This window comes from Vespa mandarinia, chromosome 6, assembly GCF_050613455.1.
Source record: "Vespa mandarinia isolate Hongniang chromosome 6, ASM5061345v1, whole genome shotgun sequence".
NCBI lineage: Eukaryota > Metazoa > Arthropoda > Insecta > Hymenoptera > Vespidae > Vespa > Vespa mandarinia.
Window position 1 is genome coordinate 9,042,215 of NC_140815.1, and position 19,627 is coordinate 9,061,841.

General features: G+C 37.5%; 1 protein-coding gene across 4 annotated transcripts in view; it reads right to left on the reverse strand.

The window, feature by feature from the left end:
- Window positions 1–19,627, reverse strand: part of LOC118449038 (uncharacterized) — a 57,790-nt gene that overhangs the window by 20,279 nt on the left and 17,884 nt on the right. For 3 of the 4 annotated variants that reach the window (XM_085657786.1, XM_085657784.1, XM_085657783.1), the window contains exons 3-8: window positions 16,947–17,251; window positions 16,418–16,656; window positions 16,104–16,318; window positions 15,708–15,963; window positions 15,265–15,519; window positions 14,968–15,098 (exon numbers count right to left, since the gene is read on the reverse strand). In XM_085657786.1, the coding sequence (XP_085513912.1) occupies window positions 14,968–15,098; window positions 15,265–15,519; window positions 15,708–15,963; window positions 16,104–16,318; window positions 16,418–16,656; window positions 16,947–17,251 (1,401 nt within the window). The remainder of the gene's footprint in view (window positions 1–14,967; window positions 15,099–15,264; window positions 15,520–15,707; window positions 15,964–16,103; window positions 16,319–16,417; window positions 16,657–16,946; window positions 17,252–19,627) is intronic. The other variant, XM_085657785.1, reaches the window with a different exon arrangement.

Consider the following 19,627-nt stretch of genomic DNA (forward strand, 5'->3'; position numbering starts at 1 on the left):
TTTTCGTTGATTCGCGTCGATCGTACGAGCGGATATCAATGTCCTTTTCATTTCCTGAAGGTTCGTCTATCGGAGTATCAATTTCGATCTGAATCGGAGGAAGTAGTCTGGAAATTCCGATGGGACTGTCAGTTGCAATCAGTGAAGTGTTTTCGTTAGATTATCAAACTGTCGGCCTGCCGGGAAGGAAAATTCTCTACGAAATCTACGTCCGTCAATTGTAAAATTAAATCTTCTAAATTATCGCCTAGAAAAGAATTATTGTTATAGGCCTATAACGTAAACTATTAACGATAATTCGTTAAGTTGTAATATAGCTATTTCTAAAGAGATAACTATATTATAAATTTACACGGTGCTATTTCGGTAGATGTAAAGATTAATCCATTTAGTCCACCGATAGTAACAATGGAAGACTCGTAGGTAATTCTTAAAAGTCCAATTAAATGGGAAGAAAAACTTTTCGTTGATGGATCGTAAGAGTCAGAGAATTTCTCTGCTGACTTTGAGTCTTATTGACTGTCATTAGGGTTGGACGTGTCAAATTCTATCGGTTAGGTTTGCGAAACATTTCGGAAATTCGTCAAGTTGGAAACGTTGAAATGTTTCCGGTAACAGGACTGCTACTGGAATCGTTTCTTTGGATACGATGATCGAGAATAGCCGTTCGACAAGCTTGGACGTTTCCGGCCGAGCCGAGGTTGGAGAGTGAGTGAAATGGGAGTGAGAATAAGACCGAGAATGAGACCAAGAGAGAGAGAGAGAGAGAGAGAGAGAGAACATTTGAAACGGATGAAGAGGAAGAGGACGGCCGGTTAGTTCGATTTGATACTACACTATCGGGGAGCACATTTGACGTGAGAACCCATTACGGAAAATTGAACGATGCCGAAGGGTGACCACCGATGCCTCTCGACGACAGATACCACGAATCTCCGGGCATAGGCGGCCATTTGCGGGATAGTACCAAGTGCCGACATAACGTCGAGGACGATGACGAGGACGAGGACGAGGAGGAGGATGACGACGACGACGACGACGCACTGATACGGTATAATACGGACAAGAGGAGGAAGGAGGAGAAACCTAACGCTTCGATACGTTTCGCTTTCGGTCCCCCAAACCGCTTCGAGACCATCCTCTCTCCGTGTATATACCACATGGCTATGCATTATACGTTATACATATGTATGTAGGTATATAAGATTATGTGTACGTCGTAGCCAACACTTAGTTACATATACGGGTCTCTATAACAGACTCTTGTACCGATCTTGTCCCATGTTGCATCCTTCTCTTTGAACAAGGGAGATTAATAAAGCTAACAAATATTTACAAATCTATTTTTCTTTTCTTTTCTTCTCCTTTCAATAATATAAGGCGTTTAAATTTATTTGAAAGGTAACGTCCAAGAAACCGTAAAGGCATTGTAAGACGGACGAAAGAAATAAATTATACGAGGATCGAATCAGGATCAAAGTTTAATTCGAAAGAGAAGAGAAAAAGAAAATAAAGCTGGCTCGAGTGAAGTTGGACCGTTTCGAAATTTGCTCCGTAGGGATCATATAAAATCAAAAACAAAGACGCTCGATGTCTCGATGGAAATAAAAGTACAACTTTGTTGGCGTGTTCCTTTTCCCTCTTCTTTGCCTACTGAGAATTCTTTGCTTGGTCATTGTCATCGTTTCTCTCAATGTCTCTCAACGACGATGCCCGTTTCGAGGGAAACTGTCATGTCTGAGTTTGTAATCGTGAATCGTGCGACGACGATGCATCAAACGAGCGACGCGACGGCTTCTCTTTTTTTCTTCCTCTTTAAAAGTCTAGTTTGCTCCGGGCTTCCTCGCAAAGATCGCTCGAGGTTGGCTTACAATTAGTTTCTAACCTTATTTTTTCATCGTTTTTAAATGCATATCGTCGCCCCATTCATTGCCATTCATCGACGAACCGACCGAAATGGCAAGCGTAATTTACCATTCCGCGTATGTATGTTTTAAAGAACTACTGGTGTTACCCACTTTTTCGATGTGTTTTTTCGATGCGTCAACTTTTTCTTTTTTTTCTTTCTCTTTAAAGGAATATCTGCGTCGCGATGATTCCAACCAAGCCTCGTATTAATAAATAATTAGTCATAACGCATTTACGTTTATGAGGAAACTTTTGAACCAGTAGACATACTTTCGTCATATCTTTTAATAATATTTTTTTAGATTTATTTTTGCGAAGAGATCTCCGGGCAGAGGCTCATTCCAACAATTCGTATAATGTAACAAAAATAACAAACACAACGGACGGAGGAATTACAACGAGTTTATATTTAATTCTGCATCAAAATTCGTAGGAAACTCGTTACTTTCGAGAATCATGGTACCAGCACGTAACTACTTTTTCCGTATAATATGATATTCGCATAATGTGGAACTCGTTGAAGGGAATAAAAGTTAGAGATACGAGTGAATTTGGTACATATAATTATCGACGTCGATAATTATTTAAAAAATGATTATTTTGAAAATACGAACGCATTGGAAATGAAATATTTTTCAAGGATCCTACGCTTCGTTTCTCCGTGGATAACTTTACGAAAGTTGTTTAAACGAATCGATACTCTTACGATGACGTCGCTACCAACGACTAATTGCAATCACCTTCTTTGTTTGCTAATCAACGCAAGCTTTTTGTAATCGTGCTCTCGCACGGTATCGCGGTTCCGGTTAATTTTTGTGGATTTTTCTGATTCGACATTGTCCGTAGGAAACTTAGTTAAACAATCTGCGTTATACGTTTCAAATGAAAATTTGATTTAGAGTCGAGCGTTAATCGAACGTTTAAGCGTACGTATCGTTTGGAGATGATGAAAAAGGGGAAGAAGAAAAAAAAAGAAAAAAAAAATAAAAAGAAAAAGAAAAGAAAACGTGATCGGCAGTTAAATGTGACTAGAGTCGTGACAAACGTTGAATGCAAATTTCAATGATTGAGAAATAAATGGAGAGCTTCCGAGAAATGTCACTCGAAGAGATCCTACGACAATGATATCTCGAACGCATCAGCCTCCTTCAGAAAAAAGGATCTCTTTCAGACGTCATCTCTCTTTTACTATCTCTTCTTCAACCCTCTCCTCCCTTTATTCCTCTTCCCTTCTCTTCATCGACTATTTCACTCTTCTTGCTTCGTACATTTCCGCTTTATCATTTTATTATATGACGCGGACGTTATGTGTGTCCTCATTAAAAAAAAAAAAAAAAATATATATATATATATATATAGATTAGTATATGCGGCGAATGTCGTTAATGTTTAATAATTGATTGTTACATAAACAAGGATATAAAAAAAATTACGTTTCGCAAAATATACAACGATATTTGATTAAATACGAATTGAATATAAATTTGTTTTTCTTTTCTTCTAGTTTTAAACATACGACAGTAATTCTGCTTTTATTTAAAGCATATAGTAAATAATAACATCGAATCGTGATGCGAGATTCTTCATGTCCAATAAATAAAATGAATAATGCGAAAATCGATTGGATAAACGTTAATTAAATCCACGTTTCAGAATATCCGTGATTATTGTGTTGATATTATTAATGAAATGAAATTTCATTAGTATGATCGTAACGAAACGTTAAACGATTGTACCCTTTCGCTTCTAAAATAATACTTGGTATGTCTTTGCAAAAACGAATAAACGCGATAATAAAATGTACGAACTTTATGCGTGAAAATAGGTTTTTTTTTTTTTTTTTTCAGTTCACCGGAAAAGCTCGATAATTCGATAATCGATCGTGAAGGAATGCTTATAACGTCGACCAACGTAAATGCTACTACGGGTCGTCGTAATTTTAAATTTCACGCTTCACGTTTGCTTTGACAATATTTCTGCTAATTTATACATATTATATGATCCTTATTATTTGGAAAAAAAATAGCGATATCGACGATGGTTTTGATTTATATGGATAAAAATTTGATCGTCGATATCAAAGCTCGATCGGATGAGGTAGCATGGTACGATACGAGCTTTCTATGCGATTGAAGTGAATGATGGTGCTCGAAGAAATTCGTGAGAAAAGATAGGGAGGTCTTTGAAAAAGTAATAAATCAAAAGGGAATTTACGATGCCGCGAGCTTACGGAGAAATTACTGGTCTATAGAAAATTTTTCGAGATTAGGGATCCTTTGAGAAAACCCACTAAGTAGAGACCGATTAAGGGATGTTCATGGTTAAGTGTCCTCAAAGAAAAAAGAAAAGAAAAGAAAAAAAGGAAAAGAAAAAAGAAATCTCTCTAAATATGAACATATGATAGAGAAAAGCGGTTTATATGATAGAGAAAAGAGATTAGTAAGGATAGCTAGGGGAGGAAATGGAGTGATTCTATATTTTAACCATAAAGTTAACCAACGTGTACCAACGTCTGATCAGCTTGTGGTAACTCTACTTACATCGCTAATTGCCATCTATTTAGTATATTTCGGGATAAAGTTAGCGAATGTTACCTTTTTAGACGTATACGATTCAAACGCTAATCTTCCACCTCATAAACTATTTCGAGAATTCATTTGTACGAGTTAAATACTTTTAATGGCGCAAATCGAATATAATGATTTCGTGCTTAAATTTTCCTATATGTTATGAATATACTTGATTAAGTTTATTTATTAACGACAGACAGACAGAACGAAAGCTCGCCGACTGACGAAAATGGAGCTGTCATTTGCACCGTATGCGATTGAAATTTGATGAGTGAGAGAGAAAGAGAGAGAAAGGGTGTAGGGGGGGAGGTATTACTTTTTTTGACATATCATCTTCGCGGATTTCACATCGAAGCGAATATTCAAGGAACGACGAACATCGATGAATTCGATTCTATACATTTCTAATCACCGTTTCGTGTCCTGTCAGATTGAAGAGATTTCCTAAAGAGCTTGGAAAATCCAATAGTCTCGGATACCGAGCAGCACCCTAACAGAAATTGAAATTTAACCTAATCGCCGAGATGTGCACGGCGGTGGTAATTTCGATTCGTGTAACATCGTTCGTCGCCCCGCTTAGAAGGGTCGTGACGTACGAGAGAATCAGCCAAGGGTGAACACGCAAACGCGTGATCATTATTCGTATACTCTCGTTTTATCGAACACGATTAAAGAATAAATTGACTATTTTAATACAATTATTCGAATATATTTGTCTTGGAAATATTTCCTACGTTCTACTCCTTTTTAAACTTTTCAAACTTTGATCTTACCCTGATGAAAGTTTCTAATCAGCGCATCAGCCTTTTCATCATTTTTCCTTTCATCTTTCGGAGGTCGCGAAAGGAGAAGGAAATATTCGTCACAGTGAAGGACAATGGCCTTTGCTCTATTAAAAACCCCTATTCTATGTTTCTTTGACAAAAGTTGGCCGTTAACGTCGAGAAAAATCGCTGAACGATTCGACGAAGATCCTTTGTGCGGGTATCTTTGTCTTGAATGACATGGAAGCTGAACGAAGAGAGCATGGATGCAAGGAAAAAAGCTAAGGAAGATAAAAGTAGTACGGATGTAAAAAGTGATTCGAACCGATTTCATTGAGCGCTTAATTAATTTTCTCTCTCTTCAGAGAGAGGGGGAGGGAGAGAGAGAGAGAGAGAGAGAGAGAGAGATCAAATTCAGAAACGCATTTATGAGAAATTCGTGACTGGCAGGATTTTTGTCACGTAGCAATTTTTCCGCAGAAGGTATATACCTGTGTATATGCTGAGCAAAGGAAAAAAGATCGCCCGAGAATTTTATCGTTCTCAATCTCACTGAAATCGAGCCAGGCCAAAAAATATTCAGAGTTTCAAATCCGTATATTTCGTTCCCTCGTACGTAAACAGGATTTAGTTCTTTTTTCTATATATATTCATATATATATATATATATATATATATGCTACGATACGTATCGCGAGGTAAAACATCGCTTTATCTTAATAAAAAAGGTACGATGATTTCGAAGAAGGGTATTACGTGTAAATACTTATAAAGAAGCTTTCCTTTTCAACTTTATTTGTTCACTTTTACGCCAAGCATAACAAGTCTCAAATGTTAACTACGTATGAATTATACCACTCACTCTCTCTCTCTCTCTCTCTCTCTCTCTCTCTCCCTCCCTCTTCTTCTTTTTCTCTCCCGACCTATGAAAAAGTATAGCTAAGCTTACTCGCTTATCTTGCTTTAAGAAGATGAAAAGGGAGAGAGGTAGGGAGAGATTCGCATTGACTCGAAATATGATGCACCACTTCGAAGAAACAAAGTTGGAAATATGAAGGAGGCGAAGAAAACGAGTTCTGGGCTTTGAAAAAATGTACTTTCCGCTTAAACAGTGTTCTTCCTTGCACGTACATGACAAATCTTTTTAAGGATGGAAGTTGCAAATTAAACCGTCTTTTCCCGCGAGCACGTAGAACAACTTTCCATTAAATGAGATGAAAGAATAACGAAACACTCTATAGGAAAGGACAGAAGGAGGATGTGGCAGTTGGTGCAAGTTTACCAACCGCATTATTGCGTTTGCCGACGTCGGATTAGAGAAGTTTCATCGTAGAGGAAGGTCCACGAACGCGCGTAGCTTTAAATCTCATAGCCATCCAGTATTTCTGGCGGGACATTGCACAAGCTTAAAGCTGACCGTTCTTTGAAAATATGATCGTTGCATATTATCTTTCATCTCTATTTGTTTGGATAATAAAGGATTAACCGAATGCCCGAAATACAATCAATCAATATATATATATATATATATATATATATATATATATATATATTTATTTATTTATAAAAAGTCTTAAATCGTTGAAAATGATTTATTCTAGGCGATCGAAAGAATAAGAGCATTGGCGTAATATTAATGGTGGACTACTAAGGCTATAGACGATATATATATAAAGAACAAAAACTGCCGCGAAGGTAGCCAGAGTGAAAATAGCGGTTTCATATTCTGAAAAATATAAAGGAATATTAAAGGGTCGAAAAAGAATTTATGTATTATCGTATTTTTATATCAACATAAATTGAATTCAAAGAAAATGCTTCGTTACGTCTTGTCGAACACGATTCGTTAAATAATTTTTCTAACTCGTCGTCAGAATTCTATCGTCTCACCCTCGTTATCCTCGTTCTCGTGAGTTTCGGATCGTGCAGGGGAATCCGTTCGCGAATGCGTTGCTTCCATTTTCAAGTTCCTAGGAATATCGCTCTTTCTAACATTTTCATCGTTATCCTCTTCTGCAATTGTTTCGACATTTTTTTATCGTCCGAATATAATATATTTTATCGTTTTAATATATATTACAAATATATTTATTTATTAAGTTTTACTATTTTCTGCTTGTATGTATTTTACACGTGGAGGACTTTTTGAAAAAATAATCATTAGAGATCTGTCTTTACGAATATGCGTATCATATTTATATATAATAAAATGACGAATAATTTCTTTTATAAGACGATATAATCGGAACTATTCTTTCATTCTTTATAAATCTTTACTCGCGCTATGCCTTTACCACGGAATTTCATAATTTAGTAGGAACGTACTTTCGCGCGCGTGTACGGAACAAAGAAGATTGAAAAAGAATCTTTCAGAGGGGAGAGAGAGAGAGAGAGAGAAACGCGATAAAATATATGAAGTTTTACCTCTTCCCCGATGCGTTTTGTACTCTTCCTCCATTGTTATTTATCTTCTTTATACGCTCGACGTAATATCTCTCGAGAAAGAGCAGACTTCTGTATCCGAAGAAATTATAGGAGAGAAAATGATCGTATCCGCAGTTTGGATCTCTCCTTTCCGTTAATTTAATCTCGATCTTCTCCGTCTCATGCATACATAATTATCCTAAAACGAGGCGAATTTGCCAAAGAGAGTTTTTACCCTTTTCCCTTTTATCTCTAACTAATTTTCGAATGAAATGCAAACGACCCTTTATATCTTCACCCCTCGCTTTGGCATATATACCGCAAGCTCTAGCATAGAGAAATAAACTTTCTAATGAAAACCTCTTGACTTATGAAATAAATTAGAAATAGATTAACGCGAATCAAATGAAGAAGTCGAAAATATGATTTAAACTTTTGTTCTACTTCAACGCGGACTCACTTTTCTTTTCGAACTTTTTTTAACATTTTGTTCCGATTGCAACTTTCTGTTCGAACATTGGGTTCTCCTGTAGATAGTAAAAATATGTAATCAGATATATATATATATGTGTGTGTATGTGTGTGTGTGTGCGCGCGCGTGTGTGTGTGTATATTCTAAGAAGACAAACTTTTCTTACTTGAGTATATATTCTAATTAGAAAGGAAAAAATTTCAATTATTTTTAGAGAGTTACGATTATTCCTTTTCTTTCTTTTTTTTTTTTTAAGATTCCTCCTGCATTTGGTCTATAAAAGGTTGATTTCCAACGAGAGAAGGCAATTCTTCCAACTTGTCGATCCCTCTTTCCGATTCAGACGTTTCTTTCCCTTCTTTTTGATTTAACTTATCGTTTTGTTCGATGATATCTTTATCAATGTTTTCGACTTTCGAAAGTTCAGATGTTCGATTTGAGTTGTTTAAATCGTTCAATTTCTTTCTTTCTAAAAGTATTTTCATAAGAAACAATATACTTTTGATTTTTCAAAAGTCCATATAAATAAGTTTAACCTTTTTCACGATTTGCACGTTCTCTCGCCCTTAGAAAGGCGTTCCTTCTACAATTGTCCTCTTTCGTACAACCAAAGATAGGCATGTTTCGGTTTACCCTAAGTCAATTTATTTATACCTTTTTTGATCAAGCAATGGACACCCGAAAAGCTGTAAGATAATATGAGCATATATTATCTCTCATTTCGATTTCACCAGGAATATCGATGATATATTCGAATTTTTCGATTATATTCATTTAGATTTCGTGAGAAAACTAAATGTATTCGTTTTGAAAAGTATGACGTATCAACTATCTTTTAAAAGCTAAATAAAATGAAAAAGGAAGCTTGATGATAGGACGCCTTCGAAGACGTTTTCGAGTGGCCTTTAAAATCAACATTATCTTAGAATCAGATTCGTATAGAAGAGGTCTCGTTTATCCATTTCTACAAATATTAAAAGTAACTAAAACGGAAAAAGCTTTTAATATAATCTCGAAAAAACAAACCTTAATGTGACTCAATATTAGCTTATTATTTTGTGCTTGATTTCTTTGCGGCACTCAAAACGTGCATTGCTATTTCAATGTACAATTTCATTTGGACGAGCAAACGAAAAATTGCCTTTTTTTTTTTTTTTTTTTTTACGTTACAGTTGGATGTTCGAAAAACAAAGGAGAAAAAAATTAAAAAAATAAAAATAAAGAATATACCCTTTTATTCCTATAAAGTATTTTTATAATTGTTTGAACGTTCAATTGAAAAAATATAATATCGAATGAAGAAAAAAATGAGATATATTACGAACATTGAGAAGAAAAGGGATAAAATGAGTCGTAATATACTACTTTAATAAGTTATTCATATTTTAATCGAAATAGATACTCAACGAAGTGCATTATTGTATATACAAATGCCTGTCTGTTAATCGAACGAAATCGAATCTAAACGAACTCGTTTATCACGAAGCGTTACGAAAAACCATCAGTCATGGATTGTCGCAAGCAATGAATTATCTTCTTCGGTTACTACGTCAACTTCGCGAAACGACAGCTCAGAGATTATATTCTAGGTTTTGAGATAAAAATTGTTATGCCTGTTCACCGTATTTTTCGCTTTATTGATTTTCAATTTTGTTTTCTATTTCGTGCACGACTTAAATAACCTTATTTTACGATGCCCTACGAATGTGTAGCTACGCGATTTTATGGCGTTAATCTATCCTTTCGACTAAACGAAACATATATGTGTGTGTGTGTGTGTGCGTGTATATATATATATATATATATATATATATATATATATACACATCACAATTTTCCACCGTTTATCGTGTGTTTCTGAAACGTGACTACAAGAAAATCTGCGTTATAAATCGAGATTGAATAAAGTATCTAAGCGAAAATAGTTTCAGTAACGCCTTGTCCGTAAATGTTTGAAGACGATAAAATTGAAATTTTGTATCGATGTGAATCTCAATTAATCTCGACATGCTTACTCGAACTTTGTATTCTCTTTAGCGACGTCAACGGGAAGGGTGATTTTCCTATTATCGATGAAAATTCGTTGCATTTTCGACGGGGCACGTTATAATAAATTTTGACATAATAAAGCCAAAAGGAATTTAGATAACGTTAGATCGAAAGTTAATTTGTTTATGGCAGTCTCAGCTCGTATAAACGTCACGAATGGCAACGCTTTGCTTTTGTTCATGTTTAAATATAATACATAAAAATATGATGATCAAACGGACGAAAAATCGTGACAAATTTCGTTCTCCGAACGAAATAAGAGATAAACGATTATTTTAACGATTTCGAAATATCACTTTCGTTTCGTTAATACGATATAATGGTATTGCGATAGAGCATAGAAAGTGTCGCAGAACGGCGTCGCTGCTGCACCAGCTTCGATATATTATTCAGAGCCTTGCACTAAGCTTGCTAGCCGACGTAAGATTCACGTTGCACGAGGGGCCATTGTGATGAACGCAACAACCTTTCTTTTTCTCTCTCTCTCTCTCTCTCCCTCTCTTTGTTACTGTGTCATTTATAAATGAATTATTGATAGGTTACACTTAGATATAATATTTGTAGTAGTAATTACAGATAGGATTTTTTATCAATGGTAAGAAAATGGAATAGGAAAGGTTAGATAAATATAAATGGATTCGTTGCGTAAAGTCTTCAATGAGAAGAGAAGTTAAGAAAATGTGTATATGAAATGTGTGCGCGTCTGAATGAGAGAGAGAGAGAGAGAGAGAGAGAGAGAGAGAGAGAGTGAGAAGCTTTCGGAGAGCTTATTATCTTAAATGCTTCTAATCTTACCGACAAAGATGGATGGGTCTTCTAATTATGCATGCGCATCGAACATTAAAAGACTATTCAGGAATAATGTCGAGAATGGAGGATGGAAGGAAGCCCGGGCAAAGCTCGGCTATGCTACGAGCTCTCGCTCGTTCAAACTGTAATCGATCGGCACAGCGAGAAACGAGCGTATCCCTGATACGCGCAAATATTTCGTGCATCGCGAAACGCATCAGCGATTCGTCTGTTATTAAATGCAAAAGAGAGAGAGAGAGAGAGAAAGAGAGAGGGAGGGAGGGAGGGAGAGGGACGGAGAAATGGAATAGGAGAGAGTGCAAGAGTATGTTACCGTCCAAGTAAAATTAAGATCCTGACCTGTTGGGAGAAGCTTGGTATACTTAGGTGACTTCTAACACGTTATATATATTAAGTTCGCTAAAGAGGATCCTCCTCCTCGAGTGCGATCGAATTTTCGTCCTCCAGGGAAATAATCTAGAAATTATTAATAAAGTTCACTATGGTAAATCAAGAAACGATAGATAAGACCGATAGAAAACTGTTTGGAAAGCTGTAGGAATTGTTGCGTCATAATTAGTGTCCTAATACGGTTGAGAACATAATTAACGTAATTAATATCGGACAGACGCAACCCACGGGCAGGTGCGTGGAGCAGACACATTGCGGTTAGCTCACCGACTGAAACACGGAAGAGAGAGAGAGAGAGAGAGAGAGAGAGAGAGAGTCTCGACGAACTATCAAAGTTTCCTATACACGTTCGGCTTTACGATTTTGCACCGTTTACTTTGTTTGAGATAACTTCGTAAAATCAACGGAACCCAGTCCTAATACCTCTTCGCGTCTTTGTTCCGCAATAGGCGCGTCGTCCGTCCAATTACTCAAAGTAATCTTGCGGGCGGGGAAAGGAATGGACGGACCGACGGACAAGTAATTTTCCAGTAATATCTTTGCGATCTTGTCCTAACGCGTTATTTCTTGAACGAACGAATGAGCAAAGTCGAGACAAACGGCTCTTTTACGGACGAGTTATTATGAGGCGTTGTCCGTGAACAAAAGAGGGAAAGAGCGGATCGTTATTTCGTTTCTCTCGTAATTAGTTTGTTGATAAAAGTGGACGAGATGGTGGAGGCGCGGCAAACTCGATTTTCATAGACGAGAGGTGAATTTTCGAATCGACTAGAGACGCGCCGAGCTGGCGCCTAGATGCTCGAGTAGGCGTACCTCGTAATCGTAATGCGATGGATGATAATCTGAAAGGCTTATCGTTGCTTCGCTGGCTCAGCGTAGATACGAAGTTAAATGCACCGAGAACGCTAGATATCCGACGCCATGTCCGACGATCCTTCTAACGCAACCCCCATCAACCTTTTTCCCTAACGGAGCTTCATTTCCTCGGGAAAATTGTAAAAGTAACGACGAGAGCGTCGCGATTAACCTTACAACTCCGACATCCTCCGGCGTTTCACGATATCCCTTACGAATTTCTTTTCGTAGACATTATCTCTGCAATATTAATTCCACTTTAATCTCGCTTTTCTATTTCCACGTTTGACCGATATTCCTACAATTTTAACTACATTTGATCATCTCATTTTTTTCGTTAGAATCATAATACGATTTCAAGAACGCATCTTGATTCTCTCTCTCTCTCTCCCCCCCCCCGGCCCACCCTCTCTCTTTTTCCTTTTTTATGACTAAATCCTATCGAATGTCGAAATATAGAATATATGTATGTCAGAATTGTTTTTATTTCGCGTATCCCGGTTCGAATGCCTTTTTAGAAAAATATAACATTTCATTGTTTCCATTAGTTTGAATTTTCTACCAGAGTACCGATGGGAAAACAGAAAATCGTATGCTTTGTTTCGACGGTTACGTCAAGGCTCGCTTAATTTCGTTGAAAAAGAAATAAAAAAAGGAAAAAAAGGAGAGAACAAGGAAAAAAAAATTGCGAAACAACGAGAACCGTTTCGTTTTACGTTTCGATTACCGCACCACCGGGGCGGTTTCCGCGTCGATTTAATTTTACGACGCGATGCTGCTATACACTCCTTTCCCACCTCTATTCCCAAACCGTCCGACGATTTAAAACGAGGAAATCGAAGCGATACGCTAAGGCTCGTTCTTTCCGTTTCTCGACTTCGTTCGATCGATTCTCCTTTCTTCTTTCCTTCCATCATTCGATTCAATCTCCCTTGTTTCTAACGTGAGCACTAAAGAGAATACGATTCTATCGTTGATAACGCATTAAAGTAACATCTAATTTATCGGCGTAATAGGAGGAAATCACGAACGAATCGAACCACGTACCAATATACGTTCTACACACGAATGATTATTTGGAATGTTTGTGGAAAGAAAAAAAAAAAAAAAAAAAAAAAAGAAAAAGAAAAGAATTTCCAAGATAACATTTGCCTAGACCCGTAATGAACAAATTCAAGGAGTCATTTGGCATCGATGGAAGAAAATCGTCGGCCCGTTTTTCGCTATCGAGCAAGTCGGAAGTTACCTTATAAATGACTCTTATCTCATAAACGACCTTTCCGAAGTAGCTAGAAAACGAGCCGTTCCATCGTAATTACCGAAAATCGTATTTTTCTGTCGGTTCCATTTACCTAAGAAAATGAATGACTCGTGTTGTTCTTATTCGTACTTTGCCGATAATCAAGCCTTACTTTTCTTCCCTTTATCGACGATACTTCATTCCGTTACGTTAACGCGAAAATCTCGTTAACCCAATTACAATGATATATTACGTATCTTATCTGCGATACATTATTAAACTATAAAGGAATTATTGGTTATAAATAAAAATCTTGCGCTTCTTTTCTAATTTATAGATTAAGTAGAGGTAGTTACAGAAATAGATAATCCATACGTTGGTCTATAAATATGCGTAAATCGATATAAAACTCGTTTTATTCTTTATAGGTAGGTGTACGTAGGTATATCGTGTTTTTCTTGTTTAATTTCCTCTTTCGCAAGAGTACCGTTGTTTATTTTAACTTTTATAATGCAAAACATAAATGAATAAATAAATTAATTGGAATCTTTCTCGCAAGTATGTTAATGACTCTGGATTGGTACATTTTCCAAATAAAATTCTGTAAAATTTGCTTTTACATCTTTGGTCTCAAACATTTTTTTCGTTCGTATGTTAGTACAGGGGAAAAAAAAAAGAGAAAAAAACAGAGAAAAAGGAAAAAAAGAGAAAAAATACGAAACGAGGAACAGGCAGGAGGAACATTGCAGAGAACGCGAATGCGGTAGAGTTGCGGCGAAGAAATTAAAACAAGCTACCGTTTAGTGCTAAAACTAAGCGTCTATTCGTTGTTCAGACTTAATTGAAAATGAAATTATTTATCATCTTTTTTTCCACGCGATAGCCAACTTGCGAAAGCCTTTGGAAGAGTACTCTCCATTTGGTCACGTTACGGTATTTAAGCTGACGTTGCCGTTCGTACCGCAGTAATCGTCGAAAGAATGCCTTTCGAACAAAAGAGAAACGAATCCGCATTCAATTGTAGAAGGAAAGAGAGAGAGAGAGAGAGAGAGTAAGAAAGCGAAAAATTACCTGAAACGAGCTTGGATTAATCAAGAACACTATAATCGTACGTGTTTCACGAAAGAAGGATACTCTTTTCGGAAGTAAATGAATGAAATTTCTTGCTGTACGATCTCTCAAAATCTAACCAATGTTTCTCTTTCTCTACGTATACGTACAAAAAATAATGTAACTAGCGCGAAGCTTTTTTTATTCGTTCAAAGGGAGTCCTGTTTTTTACAAGGGAAACAAAAAAAAAAAGATAAATAAAACATAAAAAAAAAGAAAAGAAAAGAAAAAGAAAGAGAAAAAAGAAGAAAGGAAGGAGGAGAGAGGATAGATAAAAGGGTAAAAGAGAAGAGTATCGAAAATGAAACATGCTTGGGGATAAAATGTTGAAGTTTACTAGAGATGGCTTATAAACTTTGATATTCATTGACTCACCTTGAAATTCTTTTCGTGCCGCGCTGACCGAAGTTACGATGTTCGCCACGTGTCCCAGTACCGTGGCGAATAGGAGCAGACCAAAAAGGAGCTGACCTATTACGAAGAGATACTCGCCCTTGCTTCTTGGCCTAGAAAAAGTCACGCACATACACTGGTCTCTCTTGTTACGACGGTCGGTCGACGGCAGGTCGACGCACGAAAAAGAAGGAAAAAAGAGCATTGGATTGATCTTTTCTTTCTCTCTCTCTCTCGCTCGCTCGCTCGATCGCTCGAAGAATGTTTATCGTTCGTTACCTGGGTAAATCGCCGATGGTGGTCAGTGCCAAGGTGCACCAATAGTAACTTTGTAGATACTGCTTTACAACGTCCGCGGTTTCGGAGTTGCTGAAGACCCAATCCTTACTGCCAAAACCGTTGTTCTTATGAATAATGTGAAAGAGGCACCCGTTCCAGTGAAAGATCACCAGCAAATAATGTATCAAGGATGTGGAACGAAATAAATTTGGATAGTTCGTGTGTCGCTCGGTCCAATCCATGAACGCCCAGAACCTGTGCAGCAACCGATCGAACGACAAACCGAATCACAAAATCGAATGATTTTGGTTACACCTAATTCGAGCGTGGAATTTTATCGTTGGAAGACTTTGTAAGAAAAAAAAAAAAAAAAAAAAAAAAGGAGAAAGAAGAAAAAGAAAATTGGAACGATAACGGGACGAATAAGACACAGATAGACTCACCGGTAAATTTTAACGAGTCTAAAACTTCGCAGCATACTGTTGAATCCTATAGATAAATATAAAAAGTCGAGGGGCAGCAGGCACAGAATGTCTATGTAAAACGTAGTGCTGTTCGTGTAATGATTCCGAAGTTTCGTGGCGTCGGTTTGTAAAACGCCGTCCTCCAAATATCCCGTTCGAATATGAAAGATTATATCCAGGACGTATAAAAAATCCGAGAAATAGTCCAGGCAGAACCAAATCCAATACGTTTCGCCTACGCGAAGAAAAGAAGCGAAAGATTCAAATTCCTTCTGGCGAGTACGAACCGATAAGTTGAGCGCGATAAGTCGAATAACGATCGCTTTTCTCTGATCAAACTATAGATAGTCTAAAGATAGAGTAGGTTTCACTGACCGTTGATTTCCTGGAAGGCAAACCTAAAGATGATGACCCAAAAGTTGTAAAGGAAGGCGAGAGAGACCACCATCGACCAATAATAACAAAGTCGTCCCGCGGGATCAAATATGAAGGACCAATTTGGCGCTCCGGTACGGAAACCTTTCGTTCCAGCTTGACCGGGAAAACCTCTGCTACCGCGTTGCTGTTGTTGCTGCTGGGCCGTATACCTCCTGAAAAAGCCGACAACGAATAAGGATAATGATTAGCGTTCTACGTAATCGATTAGAACGAAAGCTAATGATGAGAACTAATGACAAATAAAGACTCACGTTTCGGTGCCGTTGCAACTGAAGTTACTTAGGTGGTTGATGGAGGCCGGCGTATGAAGATGCGATTGATCGCGCGACGGGGTCGCACCGACCGCGTACGGCAACTTAATCCTACCCCTCTGCTGGTCCCTCCTCCTCGGTTTACGACTGAGATCCAATTCGCTCGCTCCGCGATTCACGTAAGCTCCCTGAAGCGAGTCGCGGGACGAGCCAAAGTATCGCTGCGACACAGAGTATACCTGCACGAAGGACTAAGATGCTACTCGCGAGAACAAGCCGAATACACGCGTTTCGCTCGATTATCTTCCGAAAACTCGTCAGATTTATCATCGGCTCGCGCCGCCGATCCAATATCTCATTTGATTTTCTATGCGTCGCAAAAAGAAACAAAAAAGGGTAAAAAAAAAAGTAGAATTCCGCAAAAAATGTAAGCTAAAGAAAATCCACGTAGAGCTCGGTTTTCTCGCGCGTAAGAGCTCGCAAAGTATTCGCGAATTGCCAAATATTTAACACCGAGAAACAAACGAACCTGCTGAACCTGTTGTTGATAGTAGTGATGAGTCGGTGTGTGTCGGCTCATGAATTTGCTGCTAACAAGATCCAGGAGGCTTTGTCTCGAGTGTAGAACGCCCCTGGAGACGCTCTCCGCGCTCTTCGCGCTCTTCGTGTCATCCTCCCTCTCTCTCGCGAGCACCGATCTTCCTCTTCTTCTTCCTCCGGGCGTCTCAACGATACCACCATCCCTGTGTTTATCGACGATGTCGTATCCTAACGCGGACACGGAACCGCAACTTAGACGGTCGATCGTTCCGCCGGCCGTCGATGCGATACCGCCTGAAAAGTCACACTCGTCAAGCTCCTCGCCATTTTATGCTCGGATGCTTACGTTTACTCGCAAATTTCTATCGTCCTCACAATATATATATATATATATATATATATATATATACACATACGTACCTATGTAATTTTACCACTCTCGGCTGAAAAAGAAATACGGAAATAGTCTACGACGAATATCTTTGACGCGTTAAAGTTCTATCTTTTGAACGGTGCATTCCGTGACTACGTTCTTATGTATGCAAAATGTTTACACCGGAACTCCATTTGAACCAACTCTCGAAACTCGATATATCCTGGCGTGATCTATTGAGTGTAAATCTCTTTTTCTCTTTTTCATTCCTTCTTTTTTTCTTTTTTTTTTTTTTTATCGTAAATAGAAATATCTTTGAATCGATGGAACTTTGCCAAGTTGTGTAAGCTTCGTCGAAAAAAAAAAGGAAAATCTTCGGGATGCGTTTGAAATTTCATCTATCTCTCTCGCGTTCTCACGTCGATAAAATTGACCATGACAAGTACCTATAGGTAACAGATAAGACTTAAGTAGGTGATAGGTAAATAGGCAAGTAGGATTTGCGAATCGAGGCAAACGTTTTCTCTCGAACGGGTACGGAAAGAAAGGAAACGGTCACCTTTGAAATTGGATTTGTTAGAAGAGAGAGTTTAAACGCGACGATGAACGTGTCGCGATTCGTTTCTCTCTCGGTAGATAAGTCACTTTAACTTAGCCAGAATTCACATGGGATACAAGCATATCCGAATGTAACCTACGTCTTATGCATCGTCCTTAATAATATATATGTATATATATACATATATATTATATGTATATATGTATATATGTATATATGTATATATTATATGTATATATATATATGTGTATATATATATGTATATACATATATACCTATATACATGCCAAGGCGGAGATCGAGCGAATTGTCGAGAGAGAAAAACGGAAGAGAGGAGGTTCTTCTGAAAGTATGCGAAAGGTGCTTAGGAACGCTTTGAATTTCATAACGTGGGAAAGGACCTAAACCGACAAACACGTTCGCTCAGAGTCTTACACTTCACTACGAAATTTTTTGCGAGCTTCTCAAAGGCAACGCTCCCGTCACTTTGTCTCTCGTAGATTCGATTAATCGGCGATACGTTTTCTTTTTCTTTTTATTCAAAATTTTCGCTTACGACGATGCCCGTCATTTAACGATAATTAAATATTCAATGAAATCGAATCTAACGACGCGCGCAAACACAATTTGTCTGGTATCGAACATCGGCAACGTAATCCCGATCGAAAGCTACAGGTTGGGATTGACGCTGACGTCATTGCATAAATTGCAGCTCGTATATCACCACGAACTGTAACCCACAAAGCTCGCTAGCAAGATGCGCAAGCTCGAGTGACGCACGAGCCAAACGTTTTGTAACGATTAAAGGTTCGTCGACGCACATTTAACGTGGCAATCGTGTTACGCTGTTGAACGCTTCGAGATCGATGCACGTACATTATTTATACTCTGACTCGCTTAAGTTATTTCAATCTCTTTACGCGAATACAATGAACGAGACAATATTTTAATACGACGGATTGCTTATTGATAAGTTATTTGGAAGAGAGAAAAAAAAGAAAATAGAAATAAAAAGTCAATTACTCGGAAGCTTCCAAAACAAAAAAAAAAAAAAAAAAAAACAAAAAAGAAACGAGCTCGACTAGGATCCTCGCGTTCTATTTACGAAATGGCGAGACGCTCGACGCTCGAATAAAAAGCTTTTCTATTTCGAACGAAATCCAGTCTATCTCCTAAAAGCAGTACCTTTTTCTTAAGAGTATTAAGACGGCGGTATTAAGTCCATGAGATTTTTTCATCAATAAAATGACTCGCGTCCTCTTTCTAATTGGGAGCTCTCTATTTTCTTTCTATTTCTTTTGTTTTATCTTTTTTTTTCTTTTTTTTTCTTTTTTTTAATCCTACATCATCGATCGCATCGGAAACGCGTCGTGCGCTTTTAAACGTCGTCAAGCACTTTTTAATTATTTGCTCGTTTAGAATAAGCATACGCATGTGTGTATATATATGCATATATGCATATTGTTAAAATATATATACGACTTGTTGAACGGCGACTGATGCTAAAATGATATAGAGATATTTGCACGTCAAAATGAATGATATTCGATATTAACATTACCTATTAATAAACGTACGTACATAGCTTGGGATTTATTGAATCGAAAAATTAAAAAAATTCATGTTGGAATACAACCTAAAATCGTTAATGATACTGTGAGTCAAGGAAGGTAATACGAATGTAAACGAATACACTGTGGAACAATGAAAATTTGTGGACAGGTGAGGTCGTAAAACG